Source organism: Xenopus laevis, chromosome 3L (genome assembly GCF_017654675.1).
Source record: "Xenopus laevis strain J_2021 chromosome 3L, Xenopus_laevis_v10.1, whole genome shotgun sequence".
In the NCBI taxonomy this organism is placed as follows: domain Eukaryota; kingdom Metazoa; phylum Chordata; class Amphibia; order Anura; family Pipidae; genus Xenopus; species Xenopus laevis.
Window position 1 is genome coordinate 99,392,498 of NC_054375.1, and position 16,737 is coordinate 99,409,234.

At 41.1% G+C, this 16,737-nt stretch overlaps 1 protein-coding gene across 1 annotated transcript; it reads left to right on the forward strand.

Annotated features, from left to right (window-relative positions):
* Positions 1 to 2,787: 2,787 nt before the first annotated feature.
* On the forward strand, positions 2,788 to 16,737 carry cox5a.L (cytochrome c oxidase subunit Va L homeolog). Its single transcript, XM_018252933.2, has 5 exons — positions 2,788 to 3,027; positions 6,750 to 6,866; positions 9,056 to 9,177; positions 15,240 to 15,362; positions 16,559 to 16,737. Exons 1-4 carry the CDS (start codon positions 2,934 to 2,936, stop codon positions 15,351 to 15,353), a joined length of 447 nt encoding a protein of 148 aa, XP_018108422.1. The 5' UTR covers positions 2,788 to 2,933; the 3' UTR covers positions 15,354 to 15,362; positions 16,559 to 16,737.

Below are 16,737 nucleotides of genomic sequence, written 5' to 3' on the forward strand. Positions count from 1 at the left end.
CGACTTTCCTTCTCCTTTAAGATAAGCAGGTCTCTTGGGGAAACTGTGACTTGAAGATTAAAGGGCAATTCACCTTCAGTAGCAAAACTGTAATAACGCATAAAACCTGAACCTTAAAACCCCCAGAAATGTGTTTTAACTTGCCATAATCTGCCAAATTTTGTTTAAAGTATGTGGTATTTCGGGGATGTTTTCATAAAATGGGTGTGGTCCAAAAATGTTGTTGAGCTGCACTTGGCAAATATTTTTATCCCTTTTTCTATTTTCCAAATGTTGGAAGGTATATAGAAGCCACAATCTGATCAAAAGCCACACAGCCTAAAACAGTGTCTATTAACCAGTATGATGCATGAAGTGAATGGCACTCATCACTCATGCTTGGCTTTGTACATATTGTCATGATGAGAAATGGAGTTGCTGAGATTATATTGGCTACTGTACCAATATGTTTAAGAATAGGGAGGCCTTGCACTTGTCAGAGCTGTGCTCTACACCCTGCTTTGGATTTTTAAAGGAGACACAGTATATGAAGGCGCCGCTCGGTGTGCATGCGCGAACTGCAGCATTCTCATGCACAGACGGCGCTGAAAAGGTTTTTTTTTGTATAATCCGAATATCGGGAGAGGGGGTCTGGACCGACAGAGGCCCATGAGGGTCAGGCCCACCAGGTTTTTTCCCTGTTCTCCCACCGGGCCAGTCTGACCCTCAGCACCACCCATCTGCTCCACTTCCTGCTGCCTCCTTTCCCAGGCTGTGCAGGAGTGCTGGTGGAAGTGGGACACCGCACCAGGGCCGCCATCAGGGGGGGACAAGGGGGACTGTTGTCTCAGGCCCGGATGTTTTGGGGAGTTAAGTGGGGCCCGACCGTGCTGCACTTACTTGCACTTACTTGCACAGCCGGGCCCCTGCATCCGAGCTCCGATGTGTTCTGATTCGCCAGTGAAATATAAGTCCCGGTAAAGCCACATGCGGATTGGTTGGGAGAAGTTTGAACCTCCCCTCTACTTTATCCAATCACCATGCGGCTTTACCGAGACTTACATTTCACTGGCAAATCAGAGCACAAGAAACTGAAGATACCGGCATCTGAACTCCCTGGCTAAGGTACGTGCAGTTTTTTTTTTCTTTTAACTTGTGGGGACCCTGACCAATTGTTTTTTTTAAATGTGTGGGGGCCCTGGCTAATAGTTTTTTTTTTTTTAAATGTGTGGGGGCCATGGCTAATTGTTTTTGTTTTTTTTAAAATGTGTGGGGGCCATGGCTAATTGTTTGTTTTTTTAAATGTGTGGGGGCCAATGCTAATTGTTTTTTTTTTTTTAATGTGTGGGGGCCCTGGCTCATTGTTTTTTTTTAAATGTGTGGGGGCCCTGGCTAATTGTTTTTTTTTAAATGTGTGGGGGCCCTGGCTAATTGTTTTTTTTTTAAATGTGTGGGGCCCTGGCCACCAATGTTTTTTTTCTTTAACCACCACCTGACCACCAAAATTTGTAGGAGGGGTCTGGGCACCAAAGTTATTTTTTTAACTTGTAGGAGGGCACTTCATGTTTTAATGCCTGTGTCTTGTGTGGCCTTCATACTGAGGGAGGGACTGGCGAGGGGGGCCCAGAGAATTTTGTTGTGCAGGGCCCCGTGATTTCTGATGGCAGCCCTGCACCGCACTGTAGGAAATCAGCAGCTATGCATTGCTGTAAGTGGCTAGCCTTGCAACACAAGGTGCAGAAGCATTTCCCCAGGCTCATTAGTGGGGCTGGAACTAGGAGTAGGCAGAAGAGACCTCTGCTGAGGGTACAATAACAAAACTTTCCTGTAGGATACATTTGCCTTGGTGCAAGCACCTCTTGGACCAGCGCTGCTCAGTAGCTAATTTGGATATAAGGGTTGCCCTTTTGTGCCCCATATTGCTTTTACTAATGCACCTGGGCCAAAGGTAACTAACCCTGGACACTAGGAATTGCTTAGACTGACTTTGCACCTCTGTTCATATATCTCATGCTTCCTTTTCCAACAGCTTCAAAATCCAAGAGTTCAGCATACCTCCCAACATTTTGGAAGTAAAAAGAGGGACAAAAATGTTTTTTCCGCACGTAGCGCAGCAATTTTTTGACCACACCCCTTTCTGTGGCCACACCCCCTAATTACCATGTTCTTTTTACAAAATGTGGAAGGTTATGAAAGTTTGAAAATATTTCTCCTTATCTAAACTGTGTTTTTGTGTCTCAAAATTGTTACAAAGTATCTTATTTGCACCTGTTAGCTGTTCTGGGCTCTCTGCTAAAAGCCAATTGAGTGAGAAACTTTGTTTCTTTTTCTGGCTGTTCAGTGCAGAGAAAAGAGGGACTTTCCAGTACAAATGAGGGACTACGGGTTGAACTGTCAAAAGAGGGACTGTCTCTCCGAAAAAGGGACAGTTGGGAGGTACAATTTGTAAATGACAGGGCTGCTTTATGGAGAGCCACTGTACCAATTTAATGTGAACAAGAATAGTATAGCCAGCTATAAAGACAGTTTATTTTGCTAATCAATTGCTAAACATGTTCGTAATTCTATTCTCCCAACACACTATTTCTGTTTCATTATAAGGCACACTGCTACTAGAGACTTTTGAGCAGAGGACAGTGAGTGATTGACATTTACTTGAGCTCTAGCAGGCGAGGGGTCGGCTTCCCTTAGAATTACGCCACCGAACTATGTCAACGCCTCGATAATTCGCAGGCCAGCCTGTGCGTGGCGCTCTCATTCAAAGTCCTCACGTTGCTGCCGGCACTACTCTATGGTGCGATGACATTTTCATGGTGAAGCCACGCCTCTCTTTCCCCTTGTGTGTGTCAGTGCTGGAGCGTGGTTGAGAGCGAGCGTGCAGTGTGCGCGTGCCTCTTTCTTCCGGCTGTGATAACCCGCTTTCTAGTCACCTTACACACCGCTTCGCTGCAGCCATGTTGGGAGCCGCTCTCCTCAGACGTTGTGTTTCCTCTGGACTTCGTAGCCTTCCCCGCTGCCGTCTGCAGCCGGTCTCCGCCGGTTCCCCAGGTGAGAGCGCGATATTTGTGTCAGGGCTTCCGTCTTTCCTTCCGCCCGATGTGCCCTTGAGGTCAGAGGTAGGACATGGGCGCCCCCTGAGTTCTGCTCTGTCCTATAGCCTGACGTGCCGAATATTCCTACTGTGTGGGCAGCCCTGCTTCATTCTGCTCCCACCGTCTAATGAAGCGAAGCTCTACTAATTCTGCTGCTCCGCCCCTCCTTCAGCTTTGCCGGTATCAATTCCCTCAACTGAGTGGAGCCGCCCGTTGCATTGCCCTTGTAATGACCGAGGCAGGCTTTGAGTGCGGCCTAGTTGCTGTATAAGTATGACTTGTAGTAACCTAGCAAGGAATCTCCCACCGGTGGCCCCTCGGCCACTGCACAACTGTACTAGAGGATTGTTGGAATCGCAGTGCAGCAGCTTGGGAATGGCAGTGAGAATGCTCATGCTCCTGGCTGATGTATATCAAGGCTCTGGCTTTTCATCTGTGCAGTGATGCTATTCTGTTTCAGCAAATTCCAGTCTGATAGGGAGCTCTGTTTTACTAAAGAAATGAGATGCATAGATGTCCAGTCTCTACTAACCAATCTGGTCTCAAACACATGAGCTTTCACCCTGTAATAAGCAAGGTCTGGTCTGTTCAATCCCTCTTATATACTTATATACCACAAAAGCACAAGGGTGGGATATGTCATTCTAACATTAGGAATAGCTGCTTGGAAACGAAAACTTTCCTGAATAATGTGCAAATGATAGTGTCCAGGCTTCCACAGCAGCACAATGCATCTCCAGTTTATAGTTATTCATTACTCAGCCCAAAGATGATTCTAATTGTAAAAAAGCAGGGTCTGCCATGCACCTATTAAACGGTTTCCAGTCTCCCCTTAGTCCTGGGAACTGGAGGGCCGCAAGGTGAACTTCTTGTGAACGGAGCCTTAGCATACAAGTGGCTTTTGCATTTAAAACTTCATTCCAGTGATCCTTTAAACACATTTATTTTGACTTGATATTCTAAACAAATCAGTGGCGAATTGTTGGCTCTTTTATGTCAAGTTCAGTCAGGCTGCTCTTTGCCAGTAAAATGATGGAAGACCTGTTCATTTTTAGCAGTATCTACAGTAGAAACTTGCTTTTAATGTGTAATTGTGTACTTTCTTCTATTAATCCTTGTTGTTCGTATTTAGAATAATTCAACAAGTTATGGACTTGGGTCAGACAGTTAAAAGATTTTTTTTTTTGGTATTGTATTTATATGTGCTTTCTTACAAGAAAATCCATTGTGCAATAAAGATATCGCATTTATCGCTGCTGTGTATTAAAACCTCTGCTTATTGTACCTTCTTATCATAATGTGGTTATTAGTGTATCTGGTAGTAGCAGCCTTAGAGGGCTCTTCATTAATGCTGTCTTGACCCATCCATTCTTTTATTTGTATATTTTGTGCTTGAAAGTTAATCGGCTCAGTTTTTAGTATAAATGAGATCTAGTATTTCAGATTTGCATTTGTGTATCTATATGCATAGTTTATAGATTTTTTTTTTTTTTTTAGAACACAGTCATTTCTTCTGTTTGTCATTGTAAGTATTTCTAACCAGTCGTACGTGTGTTTATAAAAGCAGCTGATGGGGCTGTGTGTGTGTGTGTGTGAAACCCGGAAGCAAAGGTGACTTTGAAGAACTAGTTTGTGTTGTGAAGGAGAGCTGGATCCTCCCAGTTTAGCTGTGTTCCACTTCCGGACCAAGACAGATAAATAATATGTGCACAACCTCAAGAATTAGGTGTTTAGAAGGTTTAAACCTAATTTAAATGCTACAGTTTTAGTTTGTGATAGAGGTGGGTGGGCAGTATGCCCTTGATAATGAATTTGAGAAGCCTGACAACTCATCAAATTACTGAGTGCAGACAAAAAGCAAACTCCTTGCTTAAGCTGATTAATTATTACGGTGTCTAGTTTGTATATATCCGTTATAAATGCAAAATGGATATATAGTTATAAATGCACCAAAATGCAATTTATTTTAACTTTTTCTTTTCTGAATAAAGTGCAACGTAACAGGGTGCACCAATCCAAAGTAGTTCCAAAGCTAATACAGTCATGGCAAGTGTTATTCAGAATGCTCAGGACCTGTGGTTTTCCAGATAACTGATCTTTCTCTAATATTTGTCTACTAGAAAATCATGTAAACATTACATAAATCCTACAGGCTGACTTTGCTTCCAATAAGGATCAATTATATCTTAGTTGGGATCAAGTACACCGTACTCTTATTATTCGAGAAAAGGAAATTGTTTTTGAAAATTGGGATTATTTGAATAAAATGGAGTCAGCAGGCTTTCAGTAACTCGGAGCTTTCGGGATAATGGGTTCCCGGATAACAGATCCCATACCTGTACCTTCCTTGTGTTATTTCCAGGGTACCCTTTTGTGTGTTAGACCTCCACTCCTAGCTGGCTTGCAACCAATGAATAGCACACTAATGCCATAGGTAATAGAAATTTAAATAAATTACAGAACAAATGTAAACCAGTTATTGTGTTGAAAACGAACTCGCATAGGTACTCTGAATTCCCAAGGATAAGTTTAACAAATACTGACTTAGAGGGCATTTTAAAGTTTGTTATTAGTAGCCTATAGGTTTTCTCTGCAACATTTTGTTAAAAGACCAACATTTTAAAGAGCTGCATATATTAAGGGTTAAAATTGCTGAACCTTTCCCCATATTTGTGCTCACTTTTGCTGTCTCCCCCTGTTGTTTGTTTCATTCATTGTGCCTGGAGGTACTGTGTGAGGGGCACAAAGAAGGCAGAGGATACCAGATCAAAAGACTGAAGTGGAGATCAGTAATGACATGTGGCGGAAAAATTGTTGCATGAACTTGAAGCAGTGTCTAGTGTGCTGGCAACGTAATCCATGGTAATTTAAGTTTATATAGCAGGGATATTTACATAAGTGGCTCAGCAGCATAGGGGAGCTGTTACAACACTGCAGACCAGCATAGTTAAACATCTGTTTGTAATCATGATGTAAAGTTTGTGTGGGGGGGTGGATCTTAAGAAGTCTCTCGTTTGACCTGTAAAGCTGGCCATAGACGCAAAGATCTGATCGTACGAATCGAGGATTCGTACGATTTTCGGACCGCGTGTGGAGAGTCCCGACATTTTTCGTCTGGCGGAGATCGGTCGTTTGGTCGATCGGACAGGTTAGAAAATTCGGCTGCCGATATCTCTGCGTGTATTGCCGATTGTACGATTTTCAGTGGGAGACTAGCTTTGGTTGGACATAGATATCGTACGATTGCTGTCAGGGGCAGAACATTGCTGATCTGTTCTTTAACTAATCTGACTGGTAAGACTTTGATCTGAATGGTTAGTGGCGGGTCGGGAGATGGGAAAGTCCGATCGTACGATGATTCGTACGATCGGCTCTTTGCATCTATGGCCAGCTTAAGATGATGTTTGACCTGTAAGATGGCTTGAGCATTGGCTTGGGGAGTCCTTCCTATAGACCAGTAAAGGTGCTTGTATACTTTTACTTTGTCAGCACAATAGACTTTACAGTCTGTAATGGTTAAAGGGGAACTATCCAGATAATCTTATGCAATTGTCATATACATAAAAAAAACATTTTATATTAAGATATTTGAATTTTAAAGTGTTGCAAATGATTCTATAGGAAGAAATATCATTGTTTTTCTTGCTTTAACTCCATTTTCTTAATCTCCTTTTACAGCTGCAGTAGCTGCTCGCTGTTATTCACATGCCAAACATGAATCAGATGAGGAGTTTGATGCTCGCTGGGTGACATACTTCAACAAGCCAGATATTGATGCCTGGGAATTGCGAAAAGGTGAGATTTCGCTCAATCTTAATAGTGACTGTTATGAAGGAAGACTGCATTTATATTCTTAGTAAACATGCTGCCATTTTTGTTTAAATCAAGGATGCTTCATCACAACCACACTATGAGTAGTTCTCCTTTTTTTTAACTTGCCTGTAAAAATTTGATCTGCCTTTCAGGTATTTTTGGTAGCTAAATAACATAAATAGTGGGTGATATTGACCAATTGTGAAAAAGCATCTGACAATGTACAGCGCTTTATCTGCTAATCACAGTGATCACTTTGAAATAATTTGTATTTGCCCACTTCTTGCTTTCTAAATGCTCAGATTCCAGTTAGCAGCTCATCTGGTGTTTACACTGACAATAGACATACTTAGATTAATTATTTTGATAATTCTTTGGCATCAGTTTTTCCAGAAGCAAATCAAATGAACTACACACACACTCATGCTTATATTCATGGATGCGGTGACTAACCTATTTGTCCTTCACGAAATTGCAATTTCCTTTAAGCAATACAAAATATATAGCATTGTAGTATATGGGGAGATGCTTTTGGGGTAAAAATGTTTTCCTTTATGTTTCACGTTCAGGAAGCTTACATGCTATTCTCATATGTATAGCTCTGAAATATAAAAAAAAGGTTTCTTCCTGTGCCATTTCCTTGCTCAGTGAAAAATGTGACAACAGAGATAAACTTGTACAAGCAATGCAAAGTAGATCCAGCAGGTTGCCATTTTATAGATAACAGGTTGCCATTTTTAGCTGAGTTGCCATGATAGTTGCACAAATAAAAAAAATAATTGTCTTTTGTTTGTTAAAGGCTATTGTGTTGGTTTGTTACCAACAGGAAGTATAGAGTACAATACTTCTGGGGAATCATGTGAGGTCCCTGTAATCTCAAATGCTGCCCATGACCATTGTACTGCTTTCAGCATTGCTTGCTACAAACACCATATTGGCTTAATACTGCAACAATATATCATGTACCAAGAAAAGGTTGAAATAGGGTACCTGAAACATTGTTATGCTTTAATGAAATATTTTCTTTAATCTAACTGTAAGAATGAACCATAATGGCCTAAATAAGAATAGTCACTTAAAACTAGTGGAATACATCTTGTAAGGTACATTTTACACTGGATGATTTCCCATAGCAGTTATTTTGTGCTATTAGGAGACAATGATGTGAAAGCCCAGTCTTATCACTGCTAGATAAGCTTGGTTTTTGGAATTCTTATGTTTAGTTTACTGGTTCTTAAACCTGCCCTTAGGTTTCACCTGGTATGTGTTTCTGCATATTCACCTGCCAGCAAACATGGATCAGTAAGTTTTTTTACATATGATGGTCAAATTGTCTTTCTTCTAGAACCTTTTATCTAGACTTTTATCTGTAACAGTTATGTTAAACTTTAAACTATTAAAGGTTAAGTTCACCATAAAATGTACCTTACTAGTCTTTACAAGGAACTCCAAAACACTTTTTATTGTATTTGTTTAAATTATATTTTTCCCTTTTCCAACACGGATTTGAAATGCTGTCTTGTAGCTACACATAGTTACCTTAGTAACCCAAAATAAGATTGAATTTGAGACTTGAATTCATTGTTCATATAGGGGACTGACCTCTTAATGGGTTTCTGGTGGATGAACACTTCAATTTTAATATAATAATGTATAAAACTGTTATGGTGAACTTTCCCTTTAAACTAGGTTTAAATGATTAGTTCTTGCTAAACTGAAAATAGCTCTAGACTGCTAACAAAAAATAAAATTATTTGTGGGGGGTACAGCTTATAGAATCTTTTATCCGGAATGCTGGGGACATTTTTTTATTGATAAGGATTGGGGGGGGATGTTGTTGTAATCAGAAGCTCCATGAAAAACATTTAAAAAATAAAAATTAGAATTGCCTTGCCATCAACATTGATTTATGCTAATCTAAAGATCTCTAGGCACAGATAATGCTAACTTGTCCAAAATGCAAAATTGTTTCTTTAAATAGTACACAGTCAGAATTGGCATCTCCATATTAAGCTTTCTGGATAATGGGTTTTTGAAAAATAGATCATGTATCTCTAATAGTAAAACCTTACAACATTTTCCTTAATGATATAATGCAAAACTCTTATCTCTGTTTTGACTTGCTTTTAACACTAGAGTACAGTAAATTAATGAATTCCTTTTCTCTTTAGGCATGAACACTCTCATCGGTTATGATCTGGTTCCAGAACCAAAAATAATTGATGCTGCTTTGAGGGCGTGCCGTAGGTTAAATGACTTTGCTAGTGCTGTTCGTATCCTAGAAGCAGTGAAGGTGAGGCATTTTGTTATTTCTATGGGATTTGTTTGTCTTCACTAGAGATGTCGCGAACTGTTCGCCGGCGAACTTGTTCGCGCGAACATCGGGTGTTCGCGCTCGCCGGAAGTTCGCGAACGTCGCGCGACGTTCGCCATTTTGGGTTCGCCATTGTTGGCGCTTTTTTTTGCCCTCTCACCCCAGACCAGCAGGTACATGGCAGCCAATCAGGAAGCTCTCCCCTGGACCACTCCCCTTCCCTATAAAAACCGAAGCCCTGCAGCGTTTTTTCACTCTGCCTGTGTGTGCTGAAGAGATAGTGTAGGGAGAGAGCTGCTGCCTGTTAGTGATTTCAGGGACAGTTGAAAGTTTGCTGGCTAGTAATCGTTTTGATACTGCTCTGTTATTGGAGGGACAGAAGTCTGCAGGGGTTTGAGGGACATTTAAGCTTAGGTAGCTTTGCTGGCTAGTAATCTACCTTCTACTGCAGTGCTCTGTATGTAGCTGCAGTGGGCAGCTGTCCTGCTTCTGATCTCATCTGCTGACTGCTGCAATAACAGTAGTCCTTGTAAGGACTGCTTTTATTTATTTTTTTGTTGTTTTACTACTACTACTACTACTACTATAAGAGCCCAGTGCTATTAGTCTAGCAGTGTTGGGGAGTGGGACTGGTGTGCTAATCTGCTGCTCCTAGTAGTTCAGCAGCACCAACTTTAATTTTTTTTTTTAATATTCATTTTTTTTTTATTTTACTTTTTTTATTTTACTACCGCTGTAGTAGTGTATAAGTTGACCTTTTAGGCATTATTTGCCCTGTAGGTATTATTTGCACACTGTTTTCTTCAACCCGCCATCTAGCTGTGTGACCTTGTTCACATTCTGTCTAAATATCCATAATATTACCGTCTCCAGAAAAAACACCGGAGTGACTTTTTTCAAGCAGCCATAATATATTTTACGTAATCCGTATCCACCGCTGTAGTAGTGTATACGTTGACCTTGTAGGCATTGTTTGCCCAGTTTTTTTGGCCGCAGCCACTGAAGCACAGAGGCCAGAAAAAATATGCCATATAAATGCTGAAAATAGTAATTTTTTGCCATACGTTGACTCAACGTATATGGCAAAAAATGACTATTTTCAGCATTTATATGGCATATTTTTTCTGGCAACTGTGCTTCAGTGGCTGCGACCAAAAAAATGCATATTTTCTGCATTTATATGGCATAATTTTTCTGGCCTCTGTGCTTCAGTGGCTGCAACCAAAAAAATTTATATTTTCAGCATTTATATGGCATAATTTTTCTGGCAACTGTGCTTCAGTGGCTGCGACCAAAAAAATGCATATTTTCTGCATTTATATGGCATAATTTTTCTGGCCTCTGTGCTTCAGTGGCTGCAACCAAAAAAATTTATATTTTCAGCATTTATATGGCATAATTTTTCTGGCAACTGTGCTTCAGTGGCTGCGTCCAAAAAAACTGGGCAAACAATGTCTACAAGGTCAACGTATGGCGAAAAATTACTATTTTCAGCATTTATATGGCATATTTTTTCTGGCAACTGTGCTTCAGTGGCTGCGTCCAAAAAAACTGGGCAAACAATGCCTACAAGGTCAACGTATGGCAGTTGTTTAAAGAGAACAGTAGATTACTAGCCAGCAAAGCTACCTAAGCTAAAATGTCCCTCAAATCCCTGCAGACTTCTGTCCCTCCAATACAGAGCAGTATCAAGCAGATTACTAGCCAGCAAGCTTACTATCATCTGTCCCTGAAATCACTAACAGCTCTCCCCCTACACTATCTCTTCCAAGCACACACAGGCAGATTTTTCAGATACATTTTTGCCCTTGATCCCCCTCTGGCATGCCACTGTCCAGGTCGTTGCACCCTTTAAACAACTTTAAAATCATTTTTCTGGCCAGAAATGTCTTTTCTAGATGTTAAAGTTCGCCTTCCCATTGAAGTCTATGGGGTTCGCGAACCGTTCGCGAACCGCTCGCATTTTTGCGCAAGTTCGCGAATATGTTCGCGAACTTTTTTTCCGACGTTCGCTACATCCCTAGTCTTCACTGGTATCTGACAAGCTTGCCAAGTAAAGTGCATTTCCTTATTAGAGATGCTATTTCTGAATGAAGATGTCTATCTTACACTGATAAGCATACAAATAGTGGTGCCTGAGCTATATAAGGCTAGGGCCAGACGATCCTTACCAAAGTGGAGAATCTGCTGTCCTTCTGCTCCCTTGTCTTTCTGCAGGGGGATTTTGTTGCGAAATGCAAAATGTCCCATTTTGGAGCCAAAATCCACCCATCTGTCTGCACCCAAGCGGAAACTGCTACCGGGTGCAGACAGAGCTGGAACATCAGCGGGCAGTGGATCCAACGTCATCTGGCCCTGGCCTAACGCTAGGTCAGAAATCAGCCTTCAGCCCCTGACGCTAGCAGAATCCTCTTCTCTGTTTGCATCTGGAAGCCTTGTGTCTGCTCCAGAGCAAATACACTCAGCAGATTTCAGCTCAAAATGCCAGTCTCACATTTCTATGCTGAAATCCGCCTAGTGTATTTGCTTGGGAGCCAGCAGGCTGATTTCTGGACCTTAGGCTTAGACGGGGGTCACACAGGGGCCAAAATCAGATGAAATATGCTGGTTGATCCTAGCCCTATCATGGGCTGTAACCTTCTCTCTCTTTCGCATTCAGTGTTGAATCGGAAGTGGTGAGAACATACTTTTTTAAAGGTAATGCTTTATTCATTTAAACACTTAAAACATTCACAACATTAAACAGTGTTAAACATTTCTGTGTCAACACAATTACAATATCATGCTTGGTACATGCTAGTTCTCTCTTTGCATAACAACTTACTATGCAGTCCATATGAATCATCTGAGGGGCATCCTAATCCGTAGTCCAGTTACTCCTTGACTGCAGACCTGGGCCCGACTCCCACCAGGGGCTCCATATTTTATCAAATGTACTTGCTGTACCTCTAGTTTCATGCGTAAGCTTAATCAAGGGAATGGCCTCGTCCACTAATTTTATCCAGGAGCCCGTGGTGGGAGGGTTGGGTCCCATCCAATGCATAATAACACATTTCTTAGCATAGTATAGCAAGGCTCGAAACCTAGCTCTTACATGAGCAATGGGTACTAATTGTTCCACTATCCCCAGTAGACACACTTGGGGTGAGTTCACCCGAGGAAAATCTAGGGTATTTGCTAGGACAGCCATTACCTGGGACCAATATGCGTTTATCATGGGGCACGCCCAGATCATGTGGAGAAAGTTCGCAGCCATCTCACCACATCTAGGGCAGCTGTCATCGTTTCTTTTACCCATGGCCTTGAGTTTTAACGGGGTGGTATATATTTGATGGAATGTTTTGTATTGAATCAGTTTATCTCTCACGGATATCAAGTTGGTATACATTGACTCGGTGGCTTCCTCCCAGTCATCCTGAGTTAGCTCAGGTACAAGTAGTTGCCATTTAGTTTGTGCTGTGTGGAATGGAGGGGGGACACTCGCTAATAAGTTGTGGTATAATTTAGATATTAACTTTTGGGGCCGCTCCATTGCCAGGGACTCTTCCATCGCCAGTGTAGTCAACTCTGGTGAGAGAGTGCCAAATTGTGCCCTGAATAGTTGACGAATTTGAAAATATCTAAACATGGGTACGCTAAGCGGAGCACACTTGGTTTGGAGCTCCTGGAACGAGAGGAATGTGTTATTTATTAGTAGGTCTCCAAGAAATTTGATTCCCCTTCGTGGCCAGTAAAGAAAGTCATCTAGGTTACGAAAATGTGGAAGATTGGCATTGCCCCATAGCGGGAGGGAGGAGATTAGTCTCAGGGGGTTTTTTTTTAAGCCGTTTCAACCCTTGACACCACGCTCTATGGGGAGTGACGATGGTGGAAGGTAAGGTCCCCATATCTGTAAGTGTGCGATACGGTAGATTCTTGAGACTTTCTAATGACCCTGCTATGTTGGCTTGCAGAGCCATATTGGGGTTGTATGGGTCCGGGTGAAGCCACCAGTGTAGGTAGTAGATCTGGGATGCTAGATAGTATAAATGGAAATTGGGCAGGGCTAGACCTCCCTCTCCTGTATCAGCTGTCAACTTTTCCCAGGCCAGTCGTGGTACTCTTTGGTTCCATATGAAGGGGAGAATAAGATGATTAATTTTTTTAAACACCGAGCTAGGGATATGTGTAGGAGCGTTGTGTAGGTGGTATAGGATTTTAGTGAGGTAAATCATCTTGATAAGGTTGATTCTCCCCCACAGCGTAAGAGGGAGGTTAGCCCAGTGTCGGAGGTCTGCCTCGAGTTTAGTAAGTATTGGAGTGAGATTGATCTGTATGAAGGTGGACAAGTCCACTTGTATATTTAGACCCAAGTACTTAAATTCCTGTGCCCACATAAGCTGTGCATCGGGGGGGAGAGGGGGAGTAGGTTGTTGGTCGATGGGAAAAAGGATGGATTTGTTCCAATTAACCTTAAGACCTGAGAATACACCAAATTGTCCTACCACCGTGAGAAGGGCAGTGAGGGAGTCCTGAGTGTCGGCAAGATATATGAGCATGTCGTCTGCATATAGGGAAATTTTTTCCGTGATTGGGCCAAGAGTTAAGCCAGCGATTTGAGGAGACTCCCGGATGGCTATAGCCAGGGGTTCAATGGCTAAAGCAAATAAAAATGGCGACAAGGGGCAGCCCTGCCTAGTACCTCGATGTAATTGAAATGGGGCAGATATGAGACCATTGACCCTCACCCTAGCCGTCGGTCGTTGGTATAGTAATTGAATCCATCTAATGAATTGGTCACCCAAATTAAATCTGCGTAAAGTTTCCCAAAGATAGGACCACTCAATGGAATCAAATGCTTTGGCCGAATCAAGGGAGGCTACAGCTCTTGTACCCGTCTTGTCGTGCATTACCTCGACATTGGTATATAGACGTCTCAAGTTGATGTTAGTGGATCTACCTGGCATAAACCCTGATTGGTCTGGATGAATGAGGTCTATGATGTACCGTTGAAGTCTCTTAGCAAGGATTTTTGCAAGGATTTTAGCATCTGTATTTATAAGGGAAATGGGTCGGTACGAGCTGCATTGCGAGGGGTCTTTGCCGGGTTTGGGGATCACTACAATGAGGGCTTCACTGAATGAGGGGGGTAGTGAGAGAACATACTTTTAGCGGCTTTTGCCTCAAAATGCAGAGACTCGTGGTTCTTTGCCAAAATCTGCCGAATCGGTTGGCATCACTTCTGATTCAACACTTCTGAATGCAGAAGAGAGAGGAGGTTACAGCCTGCGGTAGGGCTGAAATCAACCAGCGTACTTCAGATAGCTGATTTTGGCCCCCGTGTAGCCCTAGATATATTCTCACCTGTTAGTGTAATGGCACATGATGCTTAATCCCCTCCATCGTGGATTGAAAATGCCTTACCATTGATATCTAATATAAGTAATTCAAAAAATAACTGAACTTGCTGCGTAATTATTGAAAACGTTTCACTACTCATCCGAGCAGCTTCTTCAATTCAACTGACTGGTGTGGGAAATTCTCAGCATATAAACTCTTCCACTAATCCAATCACAATGGCACATTGTAACTCTTCAGAGAGGTGACATCTGAAATTCAGAGGTGTTGATTCTGTGTTGTTACTGTGATAGGATTACCAATGTATCATGTAACTCCTAGCTATACCATGACTTGGATGAATGAAAATCTTCATAGTCATCTTACCTTTGATGTTCATTTGAATTGCCACCAGTAAAGCATTTTTGGTCACAAACACTGCAAAATGCAGTAGAGGGCATGGTGATTATGTGACCAATTTGTGTAAATTCCCAGCATATTCAAATCCACTGTAATAAAGATGTAATTTTGATTTTTACGCTCACAAATTTCAATGTAAATTACACCATTATTATATTTTCACTGCCATGGTTCCCAGAGTATAAATAATCAAGTTTTTACTTAGAATCTGTACCAGTTTAATGTGTTATACACAACTGGCAACCATTTAGCCTTAGTAATTTTTCTACAGCACAGTAAAGCTATTTTACTTTTTTTTTCTGCAGGACAAGGCTGGACCTCACAAGGAAATCTACCCCTATGTTATTCAGGAGCTTCGACCAACTTTAGACGAGCTTGGTATCTCTACCCCAGAAGAACTGGGCTTAGATAAAGCATGAGCTTTATAGGTAAGAATTGTCCTGTCTACTGTATTCCAGGAGTTTTCTGTGTGACGGCTACTGAACTTGTTTGTTTTGGGTTAACTAGAACTATGCACATTATAGATACATTTGAAATCTGTGTTTGTAGACTATGGGGCACATTTTACTAAAGATCAAATTAATCTATTTTTTTTTTATCCTTCCACAATTTTAACTCGCTTATCAATAATTTTTTTCAAAACAATCGGAACGACAGTACATCACGACAAAATAGAGCTTCAATTCGAATTGTACGATTGACGCTATAAAAACTTGATTTTGAGTTTTCGCTGCAATAATTTTTTTTTTTGGATTAACGGACAAAAACCCAGGATTTTAGGGATTATCCAGAGTAGAACAACTTCAGTGACATCTGCCATTGACTTCTACATGACCTCAACAGGTTTGAGATGGTGTATTTTTGAATTCAGATTTTTAGCAGCTTTGGTGTAAATCTAAAAAGTTGTTGTTTTTTTTTAACGAAAAAATTTGTTTGACCAGAAAAAATTGAGATTTAATAAATGGGCCCCTAAATGTATTCATGAGTCTTCAGCACGTGTGTATGATTTGAGGAGAAATTTATTTTCTTAGCGCTATGGCTGAATTCTTGGTTACTGATATAGAAAATATTGGACCTCCTTGGGGGCTTGAACTGGCAAAAGTTGGAAAATCACTGATTTACTCTGATATTGTTATAACCAACATACAGAAATGTATATGTATGTACACATAGTACACGTGTTGTAATATCCTCATATTACAGTGATACAGGATATTTTATAAGTTACTTTTGTGTTCCATGCCCTGTTTAAAGGCACCAGTCACCCAAAAATGATTTCCTTCCCCCAACTGTGCATAACAAGCATGCCGGGAGAAGCACTCATTATATAAATGCATGGCAGCCCGCACCAGGAACTCCCTCCCGGTGCTCGCTAGGGACTTTTTTTTTTTTTTTTTTTAAATATTGTTTACCCCAACTGTAATATAGGTTACACAATTGGTTGGGGAAATAATTTTTGGGTGACTGGTGCCCTTTAAAAGCACTGTGTGTTCAGCTTTGTCCTTTTTTGTGCTCATGGAATTTTAAATATCCTTATATTTTGAACAGTGTATAAATTATCCCCTCTATATTTTACAGATACAGTAATATCACTAATGGCATCTTCTTTATTTTCTTTCAATAGGTGATCCATCCTGCGGTTTTATTAACCATGCTACTTGATTGTACACAGCCATCCTGAAATACAAAGATGTTAATGTATTACCTTTATTTGGAAAAAAAATGCAACACATTGTTCTTTTATTCAGTCCTAATGTCTGTAATAATATGTTGGACCTAATAAAGGGATATTGTTTAAAAGTC